This window comes from Physeter macrocephalus, chromosome 13 (assembly GCF_002837175.3).
Source record: "Physeter macrocephalus isolate SW-GA chromosome 13, ASM283717v5, whole genome shotgun sequence".
In the NCBI taxonomy this organism is placed as follows: Eukaryota; Metazoa; Chordata; class Mammalia; order Artiodactyla; family Physeteridae; genus Physeter; species Physeter macrocephalus.
This window is the reverse complement of record NC_041226.1, coordinates 13964948-13985861: the sequence shown is the minus strand read 5'-3', so window position 1 is coordinate 13985861 and position 20914 is coordinate 13964948. Positions and strand designations below refer to the sequence as shown.

General features: G+C 35.0%; 1 protein-coding gene across 5 annotated transcripts in view; it reads left to right on the top strand.

The window, feature by feature from the left end:
* The first annotated feature begins 1171 nt into the window (after positions 1-1171).
* TRPC4 (transient receptor potential cation channel subfamily C member 4) overlaps positions 1172-20914 on the top strand; it is a 122244-nt gene continuing 102501 nt past the window's right edge. For 4 of the 5 annotated variants that reach the window (XM_007117012.1, XM_007117010.2, XM_007117009.2 and 1 more), the window contains exon 1: positions 1202-1579. In XM_007117012.1, the coding sequence (XP_007117074.1) occupies positions 1202-1579 (378 nt within the window). Of the gene's footprint in view, positions 1580-20914 lie in introns of all 5 variants that reach the window. The other variant, XM_007117007.2, reaches the window with a different exon arrangement.

Below are 20914 nucleotides of genomic sequence, written 5' to 3'. Positions count from 1 at the left end.
AATGATTAGGTCTAAAAAGATCAATTAAGATGAATATGCATGTTCAGGTACTTAGAATACCCCATTCATTTTAATTTGATGTAGTGAATGTATGTAAATAAACATGTGGGTTGAATATAAATGACATAGAATAATAAAATAGTTCAGACCATAGTATGAAATCAGGACCTAACAGCGGTAAAGAAATTATATTCAAAACAGAATACATTTTTCAGTAAGTTTGTACCTCTAAGATGATTACCAAATCAGTATAACTTCTAGCGACATCGGACTTTATTATTAATCTATTTTAAGATGATAATCTCTTATTTATTTGAAATAATTTCCTCATCTGCAACTGTATATTTACTGTAATTTCAAAATAATATTACATTTTACAGTAAATGTATTCTTGCCTTGTGGTTTATTGTTTCACGATACGGAGGTAAGAGAATTAAGAAAATAGCATTTTCATAATAAACCATATATTTAATCCTTTTCTAAATGCTTCCTTTGGAAATTAAATTGCCTAGACTCATCTTGATAATACCGTTGGTACACATTCTTTCTTCCTCAATGAATTTACTTACAAGAGGAAAAAAATAAAATTATGCTCATCGGGCTCAGTATATTTTATTGACATTAATATCAGTAACTCACAGTAACTTTAATGTCAGTTCTTACAAACATTAAACTAGAAATGAAAGTGGAAAACATTTTGCCCAGATACTGATATTCCATAATCTCAACAGCATCTCCACGATGAGCAAAACTGACAGTGACGGACATTCTTGAAAATCCCTGGTCCAGTTTGGGGACCCCAGAGATACAGCCTTTGCCTTTCAAGGGTCTCCGTTAAAAACAATATATATGTATGATAAATTTTGTAAATAATTTTTAAAAATTACAGGTGCAACCTCTGACAGACGTCACTTTTAAAGTAACTTTTATAAGTAACTTGCCAAATACTGGCCTCTCTTTCTTCCTAAATAAGAACTTTGAAACCTCTGTTTCTAGATAACTGAATAATTATTGCCTATTTCCATTGTTTAAAGGGAACATAACTTCTCACTTAATAATTGCTGTTTCATCGTTGTTATTGGCCTCATTGTGAGTTGTTAAATGCGATGCATAATCATTCCAAAGTGTGCTAATACTAATCCTTGTGTGTGTTGGTTTTTGTTTGCACTTTCAGAGACCAAGAAGTAGCATGGCATGAAACATGGCTCAGTTCTATTACAAAAGGAATGTTAATGCTCCCTACAGAGACCGCATCCCTCTCAGGATAGTCCGAGCAGAATCCGAGCTCTCACCGTCAGAGAAAGCCTACCTGAACGCCGTGGAAAAGGGCGATTATGCAAGTGTCAAGAAATCCCTAGAGGAAGCTGAAATTTATTTTAAAATCAATATTAATTGTGTCGATCCACTTGGAAGAACTGCTCTCCTCATTGCAATCGAAAATGAGAACTTGGAGCTCATCGAACTACTCTTAAGCTGTAACGTCTATGTTGGAGATGCTCTATTACACGCCATCAGGAAAGAAGTTGTCGGAGCTGTAGAGCTGTTACTGAACCACAAGAAGCCCAGTGGAGAAAAACAGGTACGTGCAAAAATACTGGCTTTCGTTTATTTTACTTGCAGAAGGTTTCTGTGGATGGTCATATTCTCCCCAAATTTTAAGAAATGTTAGCCTTGAAATCAGAACTATTACGACACAAAACCACTGCTAAGTACACATCTTATACTCTCCAAAAGTCACTGCCACCTGCACCTCCTACCCTGGCTAATCAGACTTTGGTGAGAACCAAAGCAAAACAAAGTAGCCTATGGTGGCTTCCCATACATTGGAAACATTTCTATCTAATGGTCAATAATGTTTTCGGGGGGCTACTGTGCACGTGTGGGTGTTTCTCCTCTCGTGCGTCATTTTCTGATGTTCTACAGTGACAGGCTGAATTCTTTTGCGAGTTTCCTTTTTAACTTGCTTGCCTGTTCTGGAATTCTGCATGTTATTGCAGAAGTGAGTTGTACATATAATTCTGATATTGTTCTTTAGCAAACTCCAATAGATTCTTTTAAATTGAGACTTAAATTTTTCAAAAGCAGGAAAAAAAAAAGATTACTAAAAAGTAACTGAACTCTGACTGTAGGCTTAACTATATCACATTTACTAATGGCAAAATGTAGCTGTATCTTAACATCACGGGGTAGAAAATAAACCAAAATGGCACACAATTATAAATACAATGTGGTTTTATTCCTACCTTCCTATTTTTTTACCACTAAGGAAGTGGAGAAATCATTGACAGAAACAAATAAGGAATCTATTTTTTCCTTATTTTCTATTTTTCTCATTTGTCTGTCTAGATCCTTCCCTTTGTTACTGCCCTGTATCTGAATCGTCTCTCTGGTCCTTTATCCTTTCACACTGAACTCTTCACTTCCCTGCATCAAGTCTCGCTGACTAACTGCAGAGACATTGCATGTACTTCAGTGGCTCAAATCTGTCCTTTAAAGTAAAATCTTATAAAAAAGTGTGTTATTACAGCTCTAGCAATTTCTGTTCCATTTGATAAGGCGCAAACAATTGCTGCAAATGATGGACTCTTAGAGACGTTACATTCCTTTAAAGCAAGCTCTGCTGTATCTACTATTATCTTTGCTTTACTGGAGGACTTTGATCAGAATCCCCACCATGATTAGGAGAACTTCATGGCTGGGTGTCTCCTGAAAAAGTCTCGCCAGAAGTTTGTGTTCTATGGCCCATTCTTATGTCTCACCACCATGCACCCCTTTCCCTTACCTGAGCCCAAACTTTGATAAAACAACACTCCGCAATGACAATAGTTCTTTGCTTGTTGCTTTCCTAGCTTTTTGTTCTCATAGCCAGTTGTTTGGGATACCTTCCCATCATATTGGTAAAACTTTCCTGATAGAAGGGTTTGCTTCTTTCATGTATCCTTTCAAACTTGTACTAAACTTGACAGAGGTGGACAGGTAATGGTAATATCTGAAGGCATATGTTATGTTATACCGCAGTTTTCCACCACTTGAGGAACACAGGACACGTAGACAGGAATGAGTAAGAGTGTGTTTTTATCTGTGTAAGTTCAGGCTCTACTTTACCAGGCACCTCGTGATTTTGAAACTCCTTCCACAATCATACCCTTAAAGTATTTGAATTTCCTAATAACAATGATCTTATAGTGTACACCCTGTACACTATAAGGGCAACCATATCTATATAACTATATCTATAAGGGCAACCATAGACAGATGTTGGGACTGTGGGCCTAGATCATTTGAGGTTACAGCAAGTCTATAGGACAAAATTGCGATAGTGTTTTCCCTGTTTATTACTGTATAACCTTCTTAATTCTATTGTCTAGAGAACAGTGACCAAACATTTCAGTGTCTCTTTAGTCAATGACATTTGTGCTGGCCAAAGTAATTTGGTGTCTGGAGAAGATATCTGCTATTATGAGATTGTTTGTTGGAAGATGTTCAACTTCTGAGCTAAACTCTAGTCTGACAAGTGGGTCCTGGCTTCTTAGAGATACTTGATCTGAACCCTGATTATTAATAAAAGGCAGTAAAGGTTTGCAATCTGCCAGGAGTCTGAACTATCCCAGGCCATGTGTTTCTGGAAGATTTTTCTTGTATCAGTTTGTAAGCCAAGAATTTTCCTTTTCTATTTGCACATTCCAGAATTCCTCTTCAGCGAAGGCACTGAGAATCAACAAAACATTGCATCTTTTGGTTTGAACTTTCTAATTTGGAAAGAGCAACTCCAGTCTACCTCAGAGTGCCTGGTATCTTGTACAATAAAAGTGAGGTTGTTACGTCATGAAATGTATACAGTATAGCACATAAAAGAAGTCCTCAGGGCTTGTTGGGGGGAGGAAAGGCAGACAAACCCCATGAGAGCTTGGCTGTTTATCTGTGATCTACATAGATAATGCGTCTCCTAAGTATGGCCAACCTTGTTTGGAATAACAGTTTCCATAAGCCAGTGTCTGGTAGGTAACAAATAAATTCTTGACAGGAATTTTTTCTCTCATAAATTGTAATTCCTTAGATGATTCTTGTGATCATTGAAAGCCATTTTGTGTTTACTATTTTTGCCTAATTTCCAGTCTCATGGGCTTCCCCCAAAGACCCTGGAACACATTACCATTAATTTTGTTGAGGTCACTGAAGCCGAGTGTTAAAACCTGAGAACACTAATATCCAAGAGGACAAGATACACGTAACTTGTCTTAAGATGAGTCAAGGAAGAGGATCTAATATAAAAAAACACACAAATCTGATGATTAGAACACTTACTTAGACCTTAAAATGTGACAGACGTGGATCAGGAAATACAGTCTTCTTTTACAAATTTGTCACAAATTGATTTCTTTCTCCTGAAAAAAGATGCAATGTGTGATGGCCTCCTGAAATCATGGGGGCTTGAGAATTCAGATTAATCTGTTTACTCTTCCAGTACATTCACCAGGGAACAATTTACAATTTGCATATGCTTATTGTGTCAGACCTTAGCCCGGGCACTGGGGAGAAGACATTATTCCTGTTTTCTAGAGTCTAGTTGTGAAGAGAAACAGGAAAAATATCATGGTAATATGAATAAAGATGATCACAACGGAAAAGCTAAAAGAGAAATAAATCCTTGGGTAATTATGAAATTAAATTGACTGGACTTGGTAAATACAAAATATTATGTTTTAAGGTTTATAACTGGGGAAAGTTAATTCCATTAACTGAGATAGAGATTATAAGTAGGGTTTATGAGACCTGCTTGGATATACTCAGTTTTCGATTTATTGACATTAACATCTAGGAGATAATTAGAAATTTTGGACTCAAGAAAGGGGTCTGGGATTGATATACAGATGATAGGGAAGACATTGAAACACATAAAATCACCTGTCTTCCTATCACCCTGACATTGATTGTCTATCCTTTCCATCATATCTTGTTTAAATGATTATGATTGCTAGTATGTTAAAAACTTTTCTCAGTGCAGCATCTAATGAAGATATTTAGGTTTGGCCAGATAAATAGATGGGCATAGATCATTAAGTATTTCCTTCCCTATTTAATGTACTCCTTCATAAACCAGGGATTTGAGTTCTTAGTGTTTTATTTTCATTTTTACTATAAAAAATAGAAAGAGTAATACTTTATTTCTTTCATGTAGCAGACAGCACAGAGAACCTGTAGTTCTCCACACTAGGCAGGAAGATGGAACATTATGTATTCTTACTGGGGCTGCTCTCTTGCTAGAATCATTACTCTGATACTCTCTGATGGTTTATTAAGCTTTTCTTTAACCTTCTTAGTACCTTATTTCTCTACAGGGAATAACTGACAGTGGCTTCTTAGCCCCTTTTCTCAGTCAGTTGATTGGTTATTTGACTTCTAATTATTTCTAGCAGACCTTTCTCTTTGATATCTTCTAAGGCCAGATTCAATTTCAGTTTTAGCTGCTTCGGTAAATGTTTAGCAGAAACAGAAATTTCTTTTTCACTCTTCACTCAGACCGTAGTGCTAAGTCTTCAGTATCATCAAAATTTCTGGGAGGACTTGTTAAAACATAGTTTGCTGGATCCCACCCCAAGAGTCTCTGATACAGCGGGTCTGGAATGGGTCACTGGAACTTGTGTTTCTAACAAGTACCCAGGTGATATTCAATACTAATGCTTCCGGTCTGGAGACAACACTTTAAGAACCAGTGACTTAGAAGATGTTGACAGTTACAGAATACCTATAGTTGTCTACCTTGTGTTAGGTGTGCTGGACTCCATGCTAACCTTACTTTAAGGAGATTTCAAATAATTAGCTTAAATATGAATGATTAAGTGATATTTAATGTATGAGAATTTCCCAACTTCACTAATATATTTATTATATTTTCCCTTCTTTGGGAAAAATACTTTGCTAAACATTACTTATCAGTTCAACAGTTAAGATCCTAGAGTATTTCAATTGAAGAAATTTTTGGTTTGAAAGCTCTGCTAAAAAGAGTACCAGATTTTAAAATTTTGAGGGATCTTGGAAATCTTAAAGACCATCTAATCCAGTCACTTCATTTTACAAAAGAGGGCAAAGAACCATGGACCCAGTGGCCTTTAGGGTTTAACCTAACCAAAAGAATCTATAAATTAATAGCTATCAACCAACCTGGAGATAGTCTGAATGCTGAACGTTCATCGAGCTTGTCACCATGCCAATAATTGTGATAAGAATTTTGTTTGCATTATCTCATTTAATCTTCACATTATCCTGTGAAGGTTGGTGCTTTTGTTCTCCCCATTTATAGATGGGGAAATGAAGGTACAAAAAGGTGTAAGTGACACATCCCAGATCACAAAATCAGGAAATACCAGTGCTGGAACTCAAGAGTCACAAGATAACCATCACGCTATCTGGCTCTAGCTGATTAGTTAATAATGCTAATTTAAGATATGGGTTATATAAATTTAAAAGAGCCTCTAGAGGTACATATTTAGGCTGTGTCTCTGTCTTGAACATTATGATGCCATTTATAATTTAGTGGCTCAATAGATACTAAGTCATTAGAAGTCATTAGAAGCTATGAAATGCCAAGAAAGAGATGCTGACTTCTAGTCCTGTTCAACACTTGCTAACAGGACAAGCCTCTGAAAATCATTCTGAGCCTTGGTTTTCTTGGCTATTAATTGCAATCATAGAATTAATTTACTTCTCAATGTCTGGTGGTGTTAAAATTCTGTAGAAGTGTTTTATAAGATGACATGTAATAACATAATATACCGTTATTACTGTTTTATGCCATATTCTCTGCTTTCCTATTGACAAACAAATATATGAATAATACAATATACACTGAAAAGAAGTTCAGCCCTGGCAATTTACCTTTTTAAGTGCATGACTTCATTTTCATTTGAAAAATGCACTTACTGGAAATAGAAACCCTGTTCAGGGAGAGCAAAGGCGAATTTAACTGTTTACCCTTTTTCTTTCCATCTCAGTGCACATAGGGGATTTAAAAACTAATTTCTGTAGGTGTTCTAATGCAATTTGTGACTTTAGAAACAGTACCTATTATGTGATCAGGAAATCAAAGGGTGAAATAGGAGATTGGCATTAGCAGGTTAATGCAACTATATATCCAAATCAAAATATACCCTGCTGACTAAAAATAAAGGGCAGTTTTTAGTTGATATGGGTGCTAATAAATATATCCCTGGCTAGTGCACAGAGATAAAGTTTACTTTTATCTCTTACCTTCATCTGATTTTCCTCACTGGACTTCAGAACAAGTAATTTACCTTCTACAGTCCCATGAACTTCATATGGTCCGTATTAAATGCCATATATGCTAAGACAGCCTATCTGTTCTAGTCTTTAGAGGTGCCCCTTGCAGAATGAAAACATTTCAGCTTCCTCAGTAGTGAAACACTTGAGGTTACCCCTTTCTATTTGCTTTTGTTACATCCTGGATATTGACAGTAAGTGAAACTAAATAAATGTATAATAACCATAATCTTGGTTACTATCAAAATTCAGAGAGTATGAGAGTAAAAGCAAGAGCAAGAGAGAATTATAGTAAAGTATTAAAAATGTTCTCCCCCCAAAATACTTATCCTATTCTGAGACATAGCTAGATAAATCATCAATTATACTTTCTTTATATCTGGATGTAAAATATCAATAGGAAAGATGTTTATAATATTGTCTAAATCCATCATTAATATGAAAAAGCTGAAAATTATCCCCAAATATGACCTTTATAATGTAAAGTAGAAATCAATATAAAGTAATTTTTATTAAAAAGTACTTTGAAAGTCTAAAAATTAAATTGAGTTTTATTATTCCACAGCAGGGAATTTAAATGCTATTACAACATAGAGCCTAGATTGCCTTTAGTCAGTTGGCAATTGGCAGTCATGAGAGATCTGAATAATTCTGCCCTAAATGGAAGAATTTTTAAAAGACGGACTATGTTACACTGTTAATATGATGAAGTGGATTAAGATAACAGGTCATTCTGACTCATAAAATAATACACACTGACATTTTCTTCTTCTTGAAGACCAGCAAATTATAGACAAGTAATTCTCCTGAACCATGTTCTCTGTTCTTTCCTCTCAGCATATCACACTTATTATGAAAGTAAAAGTAATCATCATCATCATCATTAAATATGTTTGGAACCGACAAGAGCAAAAAGCTTTTAGCTCCTTTTGAAACTCAAGTGAAAAAACGTACAAAAAACAATCTCAAGCATTAGAGCTCCATACATTGAGGCATTTCCATGCCACAATAAGAAAATACAAGACAGGGCCCTTATTCTCTGTTTGTGGACAGGGAAGGAGTGAGATATAGTGAAAAGAGTCGAGAGAGAAAGATGTGGCTATAAATCCTATTTTATAATCTCAGGCAAATTATTTGAGCCTTTTGAGCTTCAACTTTCTCATAAATAAGAGGGGGATGAGAGTCCCTGCTTGCCAAGTTGTTGTAAAGATTGGATAGTTAACACACTAATGTGACTGACATCAAAAGAGCTCAGTAAATGCAAATCCCTCCACCTTGATGTCATTTGAGTATTTTACACGTATTCAATACAATTTAATTAAAAATACATATGTGCATTGAAGAAGCTAAAAATTCCTCAAAGCAAATGCATCATGAAGTGTTACTGCTGGTGTGAAGTGTGAGTTTATGTTAGAATAAGAGAGACGGTAACTAGCTTTTCAAATGTGAGCTTTGGTGAAAAGATTTTCGGGTGTCATTTTTATTAAATACCCCCCAATCCATTATAAATGTTGTGATTAAATCTAAAAATAATAACTGGATGTCTTAGTAAGCAGTATATCAATTGAACTTCATTAATTGTAATAATTTAAAAATTAATCATTGAGGAAAAATGATGTCATTCAACAATTGTAATTCATTGAATAGATAAGGTGTTAATATAATTAGGAATTTTAAAAATACATATTATGATTAGAATGTCTCAAAACTGTTTTTAAAATGTCCTTTCAACCTATTATATCTACTTCTGCTCTGATTAGATATAAAGTGAGTAAAGTTTTTATTGCTTTAATATCTGAAACACAAGAAAGTGAGGATTGACGTAATGTAGAATTTTAAATGGTCTTTTCAAGAACCAATTTTCAACCATTTAGAAGGAAAGAATATTGTCATTTTTATTACCACAATTTATTCTTTATGCAATAATTTTCTGGTTCAAGTAATATCTAGATATATCAGTATTCCAAGTCTCTAATGTTTGGATCAGGTATTAGAAACACTTGACAGTAATTCCAAACTGTGAGTTTTGAGCATGTAAGAGCTGATTGATAGAATCTAGCCTTCTCAGAGAATGCTCAAGCCCACCCAGAAAGAGTGGGTAGTTTTGGGAGGGTAAGAGAAATTCATAATTACAAATTTACCAAATGGATGCATAACCTCTCTTCCCTTAAATGAGATGATGATGGATGAGTAGGGTGGGTTTAAGTCTGAACATCCCCGTCACATGTGTAACATAATTGCAACATTTCTTTTCAGTTTCTGGACTCTCCCAGGGAAAAGTATATAGATTTGTTTGATTTGGAGATACAGGCTTAATTTTTAAGCACTATTGGTACCGTCAGGTAAAAATGTGAATTTTTAGTACAATAATATCTTGATGAATAAAGTATAAATTAGAAATAATTATGCATTTATTCAGACCTTATACTATGTGTATTTCCCACTGTCCAAAATATCAGAGAATCCTCAACTAGTAGTATAATGTAATTTTCCTCAAAAACAATACATAATTTGAAAAAGTAAATAGGTTGAGGTGCATTGTAAATTTCTACTAGATGTTACCATCGTGGTGGTAGGTCAAAGGATAGTAATAAAAATTGTTTATAATAATTGAGCATTATAGTGTGCCAGGCATTCTCTTAAGACCATTCTACATTGTTATCTCATTTAAACCTCATAACAATATTTGTAATAAGTTCTTTATTATAGCCATTTAAAAAATAAAAAGTTAACTTGCCCAAAGCCACCATCACTAACTAAGGATTTAAACTGTTTTCTCCCCGCCAGCGACCAATGTGGACTCTACAAACAATTGCAGACTGCATACTTGCTGACTTTAAAACCAGCTTTAGAATCTTCAACAATCGTTGAAGCAGTCGTTATTAAATGATAGGGTTTAAATGAGGAGTAATGCATGAGTACATGAGTAGGGAATACAACAAACTTGTTTTTTTTGACTGCCTGGTATGTATTTTCACATTTATTTAATGGATTCCTCCCAGTTACACTGAACTGTTATAGATAAGGAAATTGAAGCTCAGAAAAATTGAATAACTTGCCCAAGGGAGATTTGAGTGTAGGCTTCTCTGTTTCCATGGACTTTACTCTTCCTTTGTCAAACTGCCTGGTTACTTTGGCCATGAGATGTCTGGCACTCTCAGTCCTTCAGAACATGCCACCTCCTAGGAGCAAAACTTGGTCCTGGAGCAGCATAGAAAGATCTCTCCAGGTCCTTGTCTCCTGGGGATCATCCTGAAATTCCTTCAGCCAGAGGCTCCTGACCAAATCTTTTAGTACTTTATATATTTTTTTTCAGATATGTAAAACTTTATTTTTATTTATTTTTTTTATTTAACATCTTTATTGGAGTATAATTGCTTTACAGTGGTGTGTTAGTTTCTGCTGTATAACAAAGTGAATCAGCTATACATATACTTGTATCGCCATATGCCCTCCTTCTTGCGTCTCCCTCCCACCCTCCCTATCCCACCCCTCTAGGTGGTCACAAAGCACCGAGCTGATCTCCCTGTGCTATGCAGCTGCTTCTCACTAGCTATCTATTTTACATTTGGTAGTGTATATATGTCCATGCTACTCTGACTCATTTAACAAAACTGGTTATCTGATTCCCTCAATTTCTCCTAGATTCTTGTAGGAAACAACTGGCAGCGATAAGGACACGCTGGTGGCACACTGAGAAAATGCTAGGAAGAGGGAGGTGATTACAGGTCAAGCCGCATGCATTTCAATATTGTCCTGTGGTTGAGTCTGACACAGAGGTTGAGGAACTCAGAGAGGACCTGACGGCTGAGACCCTGCAGAGATAGACCCACCCTCCCAGACTGGAGGAGACTATTTTGCAGACAACACAAATCCTTTTCCTATTTATATGTGAGATCAGTGATGAAGCCCTGATCGAATTAAACATCTCTCTTTGCTACCATCATATCCTGTACACCTCTTCACACCTCCACCCTCCATATCTGTGGGTTCTGCATCATCCTTGGATTCATCCAATGGCAGATAGAAAATATTCCTCCCCACAAATTCCAGAAAGTTCCCAGAAGCAAAACTTAAATTGGCCTTGCACTGGAAACTATTTACATAGAATTTACATTGTATTTACAACTATTTACATAGCATTTACATTATATTCGGTATTAGAAGTCATCTAGAGATGATTTAAAGTATACAGGAGGATGTGCATAGGTTATATGCAAATACTCTGCCATTTTAGATAACGGACTTGAGCATCCTCGTATTTTGGAATTCAGGGTAGGGGTCCTGGAACCAATCCTCTACAGATACCGAGGGACACACGTACACATATACACACACAGATACACACAAATATGTCTACACACACATGTATGCACGCACACAGGCTTGTGCAAGCACACACCCCCCTTCATAATAAAAATAATGGAAAATGGAGGCTTCCCTGGTGGCGCAGTGGTTGAGAGTCCGCCTGCCGATGCAGTGGACAGGGGTTCGTGCCCCGGTCCGGGAGGATCCCACATGCCGCGGAGCGGCTGGGCCCGTGAACCATGGCCGCTGAGCCTGTGCGTCTGGAGCCTGTGCTCCGCAACAGGAGAGGCCACAACAGTGAGAGGCCCGCGTGCCGCAAAAAAAAAAAAATAATAATAATAATAATAATAATGGGAAATAGAACTGCTTTTCTTAAAATCATAGGTAGTTTCTTAGGTTTGGAAGAGATTCTAAAGGTTATCTGGGACAAACACACATACAGTGTTTACTATCTGTGCCAAGCACGAGCAATATCGAATCACTATATTATTATTATTTTTTTTCACTTTCAAATGATTTTAATGCTCACACAGATCAGCCTGACTCAGTATGGAAAGGCATGAATACCAGGAGGTGAAGGTCATTAGATGCCATTGGAGGCCTGTCACAAATACATGGTAAAATATTACCATTAGCAATCTGGATATTGGGATAAAGTGCATGCTTTTCTTTTTTGTGCTTTTCTGTCCTTTCTAAAATCTCTCCAATGAACATATATTATTTTTAAATCAGAGAAGAATACGTGTCTCTATCTATATACATATCTTTATGTATATTTAGGGACAGGCGCATTTATCTTGGAGAAACTGCTTATTTATGTCATCATCCACATTGACAGACCCAGCAAATGTAGAATCACTATATTATTCTTAGTATAGAATCACTGGCTTCCGCTCCTTCAAGTCCACTGGAGCAGAGCAGCAAGGAGAACAACTCAAGATGAAGAGACAGAAGTCTCCTAGAGAATGGTTTGGGTGAACAAATCGTCAGTAAAGGAATCATGTGTTTTCTCATTTCTTCTCTTTATTCTACTATCTTTAACATTTCCTTGGTTGCCTACTGTGACCAAGATATTGTTAAAATATGATCACATAGTAGACCTTGACCTCAAGGAATCTAATCTAGCAATCAATTGCAACTTCAAGATAAATAAAAGTAACAATATATAAAATGTATACTCAGCCATTTTGTTTTTTATACAATATTGATTTTCCATTTGTAATTACATAAATATTTTTGTGGGAATAGGGGACTAGTGCTTAATGTCTAAGAATTATCCATATTAGATTATACAAGACACAAAAATTGAAGAAACTTAACATCAGTAAAAGAAAAAAGAGACCAGTACCATCATATTTCTGTGAAATGATAGAAGTGTATAAAAAATATTCAGTAGATTTGGGAAAGTGTAATATGTTGACATATTAGAAGAATTTTTGTACAGAATAATATATATAAAGCATACACTTCACCCTAAATGGAATCAGTATGAAATATATTTGCTTTGCACACATATAACTATTAGCATTATCAATGAAATGCTTAAAATTAAAAAAATTTATTTGGTAAATTAAATATATATTATATGTTGCTAAACAGACTTCTCTTGCATACTTTATCCTAGAGTATCAGAGCCCATTAATCTTTTTTATCATCTGAGGAGCCTTTGATTCTTTTGCTCGAGCCTTAAATTACCAGCTTTAGGAAAGACATTTCAAGTATATTCTATTTAGTGCTTTTCAGCCTAAACTTAATGTTTGACTTGCAGGTAGTGTTCATTAAATCATATGTTCTAGCACCGATTTTGGATGACTTTTACTTTACTATACCATGTTCTCCTTAACCCAAGTCTACACTGCCTGGTTCTCTCAACTTAAAAGCAAAAACTCAAGTTTAACTTTGTGAAATCAGAGAGCAGTTTGATATCATACTGACCCTACATCCCTCTCCCCCTTCCCCCCTCCTCCTGCTTCCCTACCACACACACACACACACGCACACACACACAGACTCCTGGAACCATTACCTTAGAGTTATGAAGAAAGTGAAATTTAGAGAAGTTCGGGAAACTTGCCAAAGATTACTGAGATTATTCATTCTTGAGCCAAGATTAAAATTCACTTTTATGGTCTAGAATCAAATAGAAATATTTACCATAAACATTACTTGAATTCCAGCCTTAAACATTTTGTAGAACAAGGAAAGAATACAGATATAAATAAATGTTTCAAGGTTTAGTTTTGGGTAACAGGAAATGTTTCCTGGTGGAAAAAGATCAGGTTTGGAATCAGACAGATAGGAATCCAAGTCTTAGCTCCACCCCTTACTATTTGCATGACCCAGTGGTGATTATTTAACTCAAAACGGAAAACGGTAATGGCTATTTCTCACAGTTCTGATGAGAATTAGAAATTTGAAATACTTCATGTAAAGTGAATGCCTAGTGTATTTACATTTGATTTCGTGTTGTTGTTATTATTATCATTATCATCATTCATTCATTTCAGAACCAACTATGCTAATTTGATCAATGTCTAAAGATTGACATTTGCATCACGATTCTAAGTTGTCAGTGATTAGATTTCAAATACGCTGATGCAGACCACAGGAGGCAAACTTGCTGAATTCTGGTGATGAAATCTCAAAGGCAAGGCCTCCCAAATATCTGCATAATGGTCAGGAGGATTGTGAATCCATGACAGGTTGGATGGAGCCAGGAAGATTGTCTGTGACCTCAGAGATGTGAAGTTAGAAGAGTGGAAATTGACCAGGCTTCTAAGACTACAGTGCAGTCTAAATACATATAATCTAAACATGTTGTTAATCATCTGATACAATGTAGTTTCATTCTGAATACATAGAAAGAAAAAGAAAAATCATGATAAAAGAAAATGATCAGAGATGATCTCAAGGAAGAATAAACAGGTTCCCTTAAGGATAATTTAGGAAGCATAAGTTCAGAAGAGACAAGTCATTTAAATGCAACATTATGAGAAAGAGAGCAAAACACTTCCTTCCATAAGTCTCATTTCTTTTAATAAAGATGAGGTAAAGCAGATCATTTGTTTTGACCACACTTAAAGAAAAGACTGCCACCTGGTGAATATCTGAGGCCTTTTAAAATACATTAGTATTAGTTTAAACATCTGGCATGAACTCAAAAATAATAGTCATCCACTTTATATTATTTTCCTTTAATTTCATTAGATTACAGTTTTTCACACCACCATATTAGCAGAGGTTTTGTAAGGCACCATAAACATCACAAGTTTCCATGAAATTTATCCATTTTTACCTGGTACAAATGCATCTTTTACAGGTCACCTAATTCAGATGAAATATTACCAAGAAAAAGTAAACAAAAATTTATGAACCACCATGATATACTTCTTTGGATTTCTTCTTTACTTAATTCTATAGCAAAATGACAAAAATAATATCTTGGGATCACTATAATGCTGATACATTCCATTCTTTACAAATCTGATCCAAAAAGTCAAGAGCCGGGGAAAGTCATTTTTCATTCTATAACTAGTACTGTAGTCAGAGTCTGTTTTGATTTTCCCTGGGACTTAGCTTTTTCTGTATATTTTATCTGAGGCATGAGAGATAAGGAATTAATCCCCAAAGTTTTCTTCTTCTAGTAGCATGTTGCCACTCCACCTATCCTGGTAAATATTTTTGACACACGAAAGTGGAGGTTAAGAAGTCTCTTAGCTGGTTGCTACAGAACTTGTAAATTGCTTTAGTCTTTCATTGTTGTAGCTCTAGATTCAAGTTCACAGCTAAAGAAACTCAATGGAGGAAAGAAAAAAAACCATGATTCTTTCCCTTCACATGTGTATTTCGCAGCCCCCAGTCAAAAATCTAGGTAATATTTTCCTTATCTGTGGACGGAGGAAAGCCATCATTCCATTCAGAGGACTCAGTGCCTGTCACTTTATTTTTGCCGAGAAAGTCCAGCTATGGGGCTGACATGACTTAGCACCTGTCTTTTTTCATTAGTTTCACACTGTCATATCCTCGAATTTTTCCAAGCATTAGTTCAGTTATTTTTATTCAATCTCAGAAGAGAAGTTTTGTGAAACAAATTATTTCCATAGCACTCCTTAGTTTTAGAGCTATGTTTTTATCCTGAAAGACTGTTTTGGTGTCCTTGCCTTTCTTTGATACTTACCAACATAACACATTGTGTGACAGTGATGGATCATACTGTTATCCTCATTTGCGTTAACTTCCTAATTCTTCTTTTTCTTCTTTTTAAAAAATTTTTATTTTATATTGGAGTATAGTTGATTAACAGTGTTGTGTTAGTTTCAGGTGTATAGCAAAGTGATTCAGTTATACAAATACATGTATCAATTCTTTGTCAAATTCTTTTCCCATTTAGGTTATTACAGAATATTGAGTAGCGGTCCCTGTGCTACACAGTACGTCCTTGTTGGTTATCTATTTTAAATATAGCAGTGTGTACATGTCAATCCCAAACTCCCAATCTATCCCTCCCCCCTCCTCCCCCCCCATATTCATTAAGTAAGTTCTCTAAGTCTCTGAGTCTGTTTCTGTTTTGTAAATGAGTTCATCTGTATCATTTTTTTAAGATTCTGCATATAAGCAGTATCATATGATATTTGTCTTTCTCTGTCTGACTTACTTCACTTAATATGATAATCTCCAAGTCCATCCATGTTGCTGCAAATGGCATTATTTCATTCTTCTTAATGAAGCCTTTTTACCTTTAATTTTTCCCTTATGTGATTACTTATAAATATAAAAACTTTAATTAGCCGTGGTTGTTGTATTTTGGGTCTTTAAACAACAAAATCTTTTTCACTCTGTTATACTGTGATGGTCTTTGTAGTTCATTTTCTTCTCAAACTTATGAATACCAGCCTATTCCTTAGGCAGATTTTACTCTTCGAACCAAATAAAATTTTAGTCCTCTTTTCTTCTCCTGGCTACATAATACTACACACATTCTAGGTATTAAGTAACAGTTTGCTGAATAGATGGATGAACATGACAGATTAAAAACCCCCATCATCACTCATGAAAATAAAGCAGGCAAAGAACAATCTGGCAAGATAAAATCAAACATCAAGGAGCTTATAGGCATTAGTGAAGGTAGCACTTCTGATTTAGATCATATTCAGAATGAAAACAAAATTATTAATACCTTCATTATAAAATTTTCTGGGAATATATATTTTTTGAAGTTGGGCCTCTATTTCACCACCATGCTGTGTTATGACTGTAAGTGAAGTATTGCGTTCTGAGAAACCTCACCTCATCTTAAAAAGTTAAAGTTCCACGTGGAGCATGCAGACTTCCTTGAAGTAACTGCAGTATTTCCATAAAAGCCTGCAACTGGTTAAAAAAATATAAAGCACACTACCAATTTTGTAGATATTGAGAGAGAGAGAGAAAGAGAAAGCATGTGTATCTGGGTGAGAGAAAGACAATGTATATCTCTGGGTAGTCGGATTTAGGGGGAATTTTGCTTTTCCATTTGTACTTTTGATATTTTAAAAATCTTTAGGCAATAAGGGTATATAGCTTTTGTAATAAGAAAAAGTCAATGCTTGTCTTAAAGATCATAATGCTCCTGCACCTCACAACAGAAAAAGGCAGTGAATGAGAAAGAAGTTATTAACTATATGGGCAGGTTAGGCATAAATACAGAGTTGTTACCATTATAGTAATCAATGAAAGGGATATAAAATTTAGGAATCTTATACCCATTCAGCAGGCCCATTCTTTTAGGGTTCATAAATGAAATCTAAAGTTTTATTTAGTATTCTTAAATTTGATTTCCCATTATTAATAGAAAAATAAAAACCACAATGGTAATAATTGTGTTTTCATTTTTAATATCATCTAAGTAAAGGGTACTTTCTCCTCCTTACATTTATGAATCACTCCAACTCTGTCAAAGTTCTTTCATCATATTGAGGTGACTTGATCCTATGGGTAAACAGGCAATGCTGTTATCGCTAAAAGTGAAGCTGGCGAATGATGTGCTGGAGGCCACACTGATAGTTAGTGGATGAGCCAAGGTCACCTGACAACTCCGCTTTATCTCCTCTGCTCCTTCAGGGTAACCGATCCAACCTCACACCCACTTCATAATAGCCAGACATTCAGAATACTGCCCAGCACAGCCTTACGAACTTGTAGCCTTTAATATCTTCTTAGCCTCAACTGCTGGTTCCATATTTTCAATTTGCATCTCCTCATTCATGGCCTTTTGGATCAGCATGCTTTCCATCAGGATACACTATCGATGTAATTCTGCTGCATGTCTCACTGCCAGAAGAGCATCCATATGAAATTCTTTTTATATCTTCTCTGTTTAATAGGTGCTGTGACAGATAAAAGCTCTTAGAGTGAGTTTTCCACTTGAAGCATAGATGTTTTAAAGAAATTGAAGTCCTAACAACAACATGCAATGGAATTTTGCTGTACTGGATTGATGAGACCTTATTCCTATACTGCCACATTCCCCATATTTTGAGTGTTCATCAATCAGAGTGGATTAAGATGTGAGGATTCATGTCATTTGTCTCTACATTTCTGCCAAACATGCTCCATTCAATTTGGCAGACAAAATCCAGTGCTATATTTCCCATCGTCCTAAGAGTCTCAGGGCACTTGAAAATTACAGGCAAGCTTGATAATATTTGTTTAAATTTAACATAAAATAAGATCTCTTACTCCATGGAGCCTTGATTGGAACCTCAAATCACAGGACTTGACATAATTATATCAACTTTTATTCATTCATGTAAATCTACATTAATCATGTGCAGCACAGTTTAAACAAATCTATGAAGAAAAATATAAAACAGAAAAAATGAAGGTTTACCTTGGTGTGATTTTTTACTTCTGAAAGATTTGTTTTATTTCAAAATTATCTCTATAATAATTTAACAGTGTGTGTTCCTTTGTGTGTTTAAAATAAAATCATAAAATGAAAAACTGAGAAAGGAATTCATAAAACATAAGACAAAAATTAATAAAAATAATTCTATTTAATTCTGACTGATAAATCAACAAAGGACAATAAGGCAATTATGCAGTCTTCTGAATTTTATGCCTCATCTATATAGTGAAACTAGCACCCTTTATTTTTGTTGGAACTAAATCCTTTTGGAAAAGCAACTTAGCGACGTTTAGCAAACGCAAAACCAAAGAAAAGGGTATTCATATTTAACCACTCTTTCATGTATTCAAAATGGAGGTGATTAAGTAAATTACAGTGTATTTTTAATTGAAATATTGCACAATCATCACAATAATATTTTAAAGTTTTAAAATCTATCATGGGATAAATAAATATCAAATAACAACTGAATTCCATATGGATTAAATAAATAACATTATAATTAATTTAAATATGATGCAAATACTAAATCTCTTTAGGAAGAGTTAGGGGTTTTCATGTGGACAAGACTGTCTCAGCTTAAAAGTAAAGCAGATATTTAGCTTATACAAAACCCTATACACATGGCTTTCATTCTCAAAGATTGGTGACCTATTTTCATGAATGAATGTCTGGGCTACACTGAGCAATATTAGGGGAAAAAAAGACTGATAAATTTGCTGAGGTGAAAATAACATTAACAGTCTTCATAATAAAAATTTGCATAAAACCTAAAACATGGAAAATATTTGAAATAAATACGATTGATTAAAAAAAGGTAAATAAATACATTTTTAAAATAACAATGAAGAAAAACAGGTGAGATCTACCATTCAAGGAACATATTATTCCAATCTTTCACAAACATTTCTAATTTTATGAAACTGATACAGCCTTGGCATCAAAATCAGAAGAGGACAGTGTGAGAAAGGAAAATTATGGTCCATCAAAAATTAAATGCAAAATCTAAAGCAATTATTAGAAAAATCTATTAATGTAATTCGCTACTTTGACAGGTAAAGGAGAAGGAAATGTATGATTATCTCACTAGATGCCAAAAAAATAAAGCATTTGATAAAATGTTTATCCTTACATGTTAAGAAAAAAAAAAAAACCAACTAAGCAAACCAAGAATGAAATAGACAAAAAACTTCCCTTAACTTGATTGAGTCTACCCAAAACCTACATCTTATATTATTCTGAATAGTGAAATATTAAAAACATTCATGTTACTATCAATAACAAAATAAAGATTCTCAATATTGTTCTTCCATACAACAATCTGCTGGAGGTTCTATTTTGAATAACCAAAAAAGTAAAAATAAAAGATATAAAGACTAGAAGAAATAAAAAACATATTCAGCTAGTTTGTCTACATAAAACCAAAATGTAATCTACATATTATTATAATTAATTAGTTTATGCAAGTCATGGCATGAAACATTAATCTAGAAAACTGTCCTTCCATTAAATTGGCCAAATACTCTAATCATACTCATGCTTCAGGATCTTCGCACTTGCTGTTCTCTCTTCCAGGAATGCTCTGCCCTTAGATGTAAGCTTAGCTTGCTCTCTAAATTTCCTCACCCTTCTATTCGAATGTCATCATAGCAGTAAGACTTCCCTGTCACCCTACATAGGGCAGCAGCCTCTCCTTGCCTCTGACACTCTTTATTTCCTCTTACTCCACTGTACTTTTCTCCATGGCCTTTACTGTTTGAGATTTCTTCATTCATTGATTTAAGCATCCACTTGTTCATTCATGTTGTGTCTTTCCCTCCCCTCTCTTTCTAGAATGCAATTAGAATAAAGGTGAGGATTTTGTCTGTTCTGTTCACTGCTGCATTCCCCAAACTTTGAAGAGTGACTGGTATAAAATGGGTGCCCCAAAGTATTACTGAATAGCTGGAGGCTGGAAGAATAAAAATGGACACATATAGACTATAATTAACATGAGAACAGCCAACCTTCAGGGAGTACATATATGCCAAATGAGAAGAACACTGGGCTTAAGTTTGATCCCTAAAGAAACAGTGTTCAACGGATGAATAGGAGAAGGGTCCCCAGTGAGTGAGACTGAGAAAAAGCAACCAGAGAAAGTGATGCTGATAGTGATGATGATAATTATAGTAATTACACTAGCTTTTGTTTCATCAAACATTATGTACTGATACAAAACACTTTCATATTCATTATTATTCTGTATTACTTTTTGAATCCTTAAAAAAACCCTATGAGGTAAAGACTATAATAATCTCCAGTTTATAGATGAGAAAATTGACGTTTAGGGGGTTAAATAATGTTTCCAAAGCTACAAACCATTAGTGGGACAGCCAGGATTTGAGTCAATACACTACCCAGTTATGGAAGTCAAAGGACTGGTGACTTTCAAAAAAAAGGGACAGG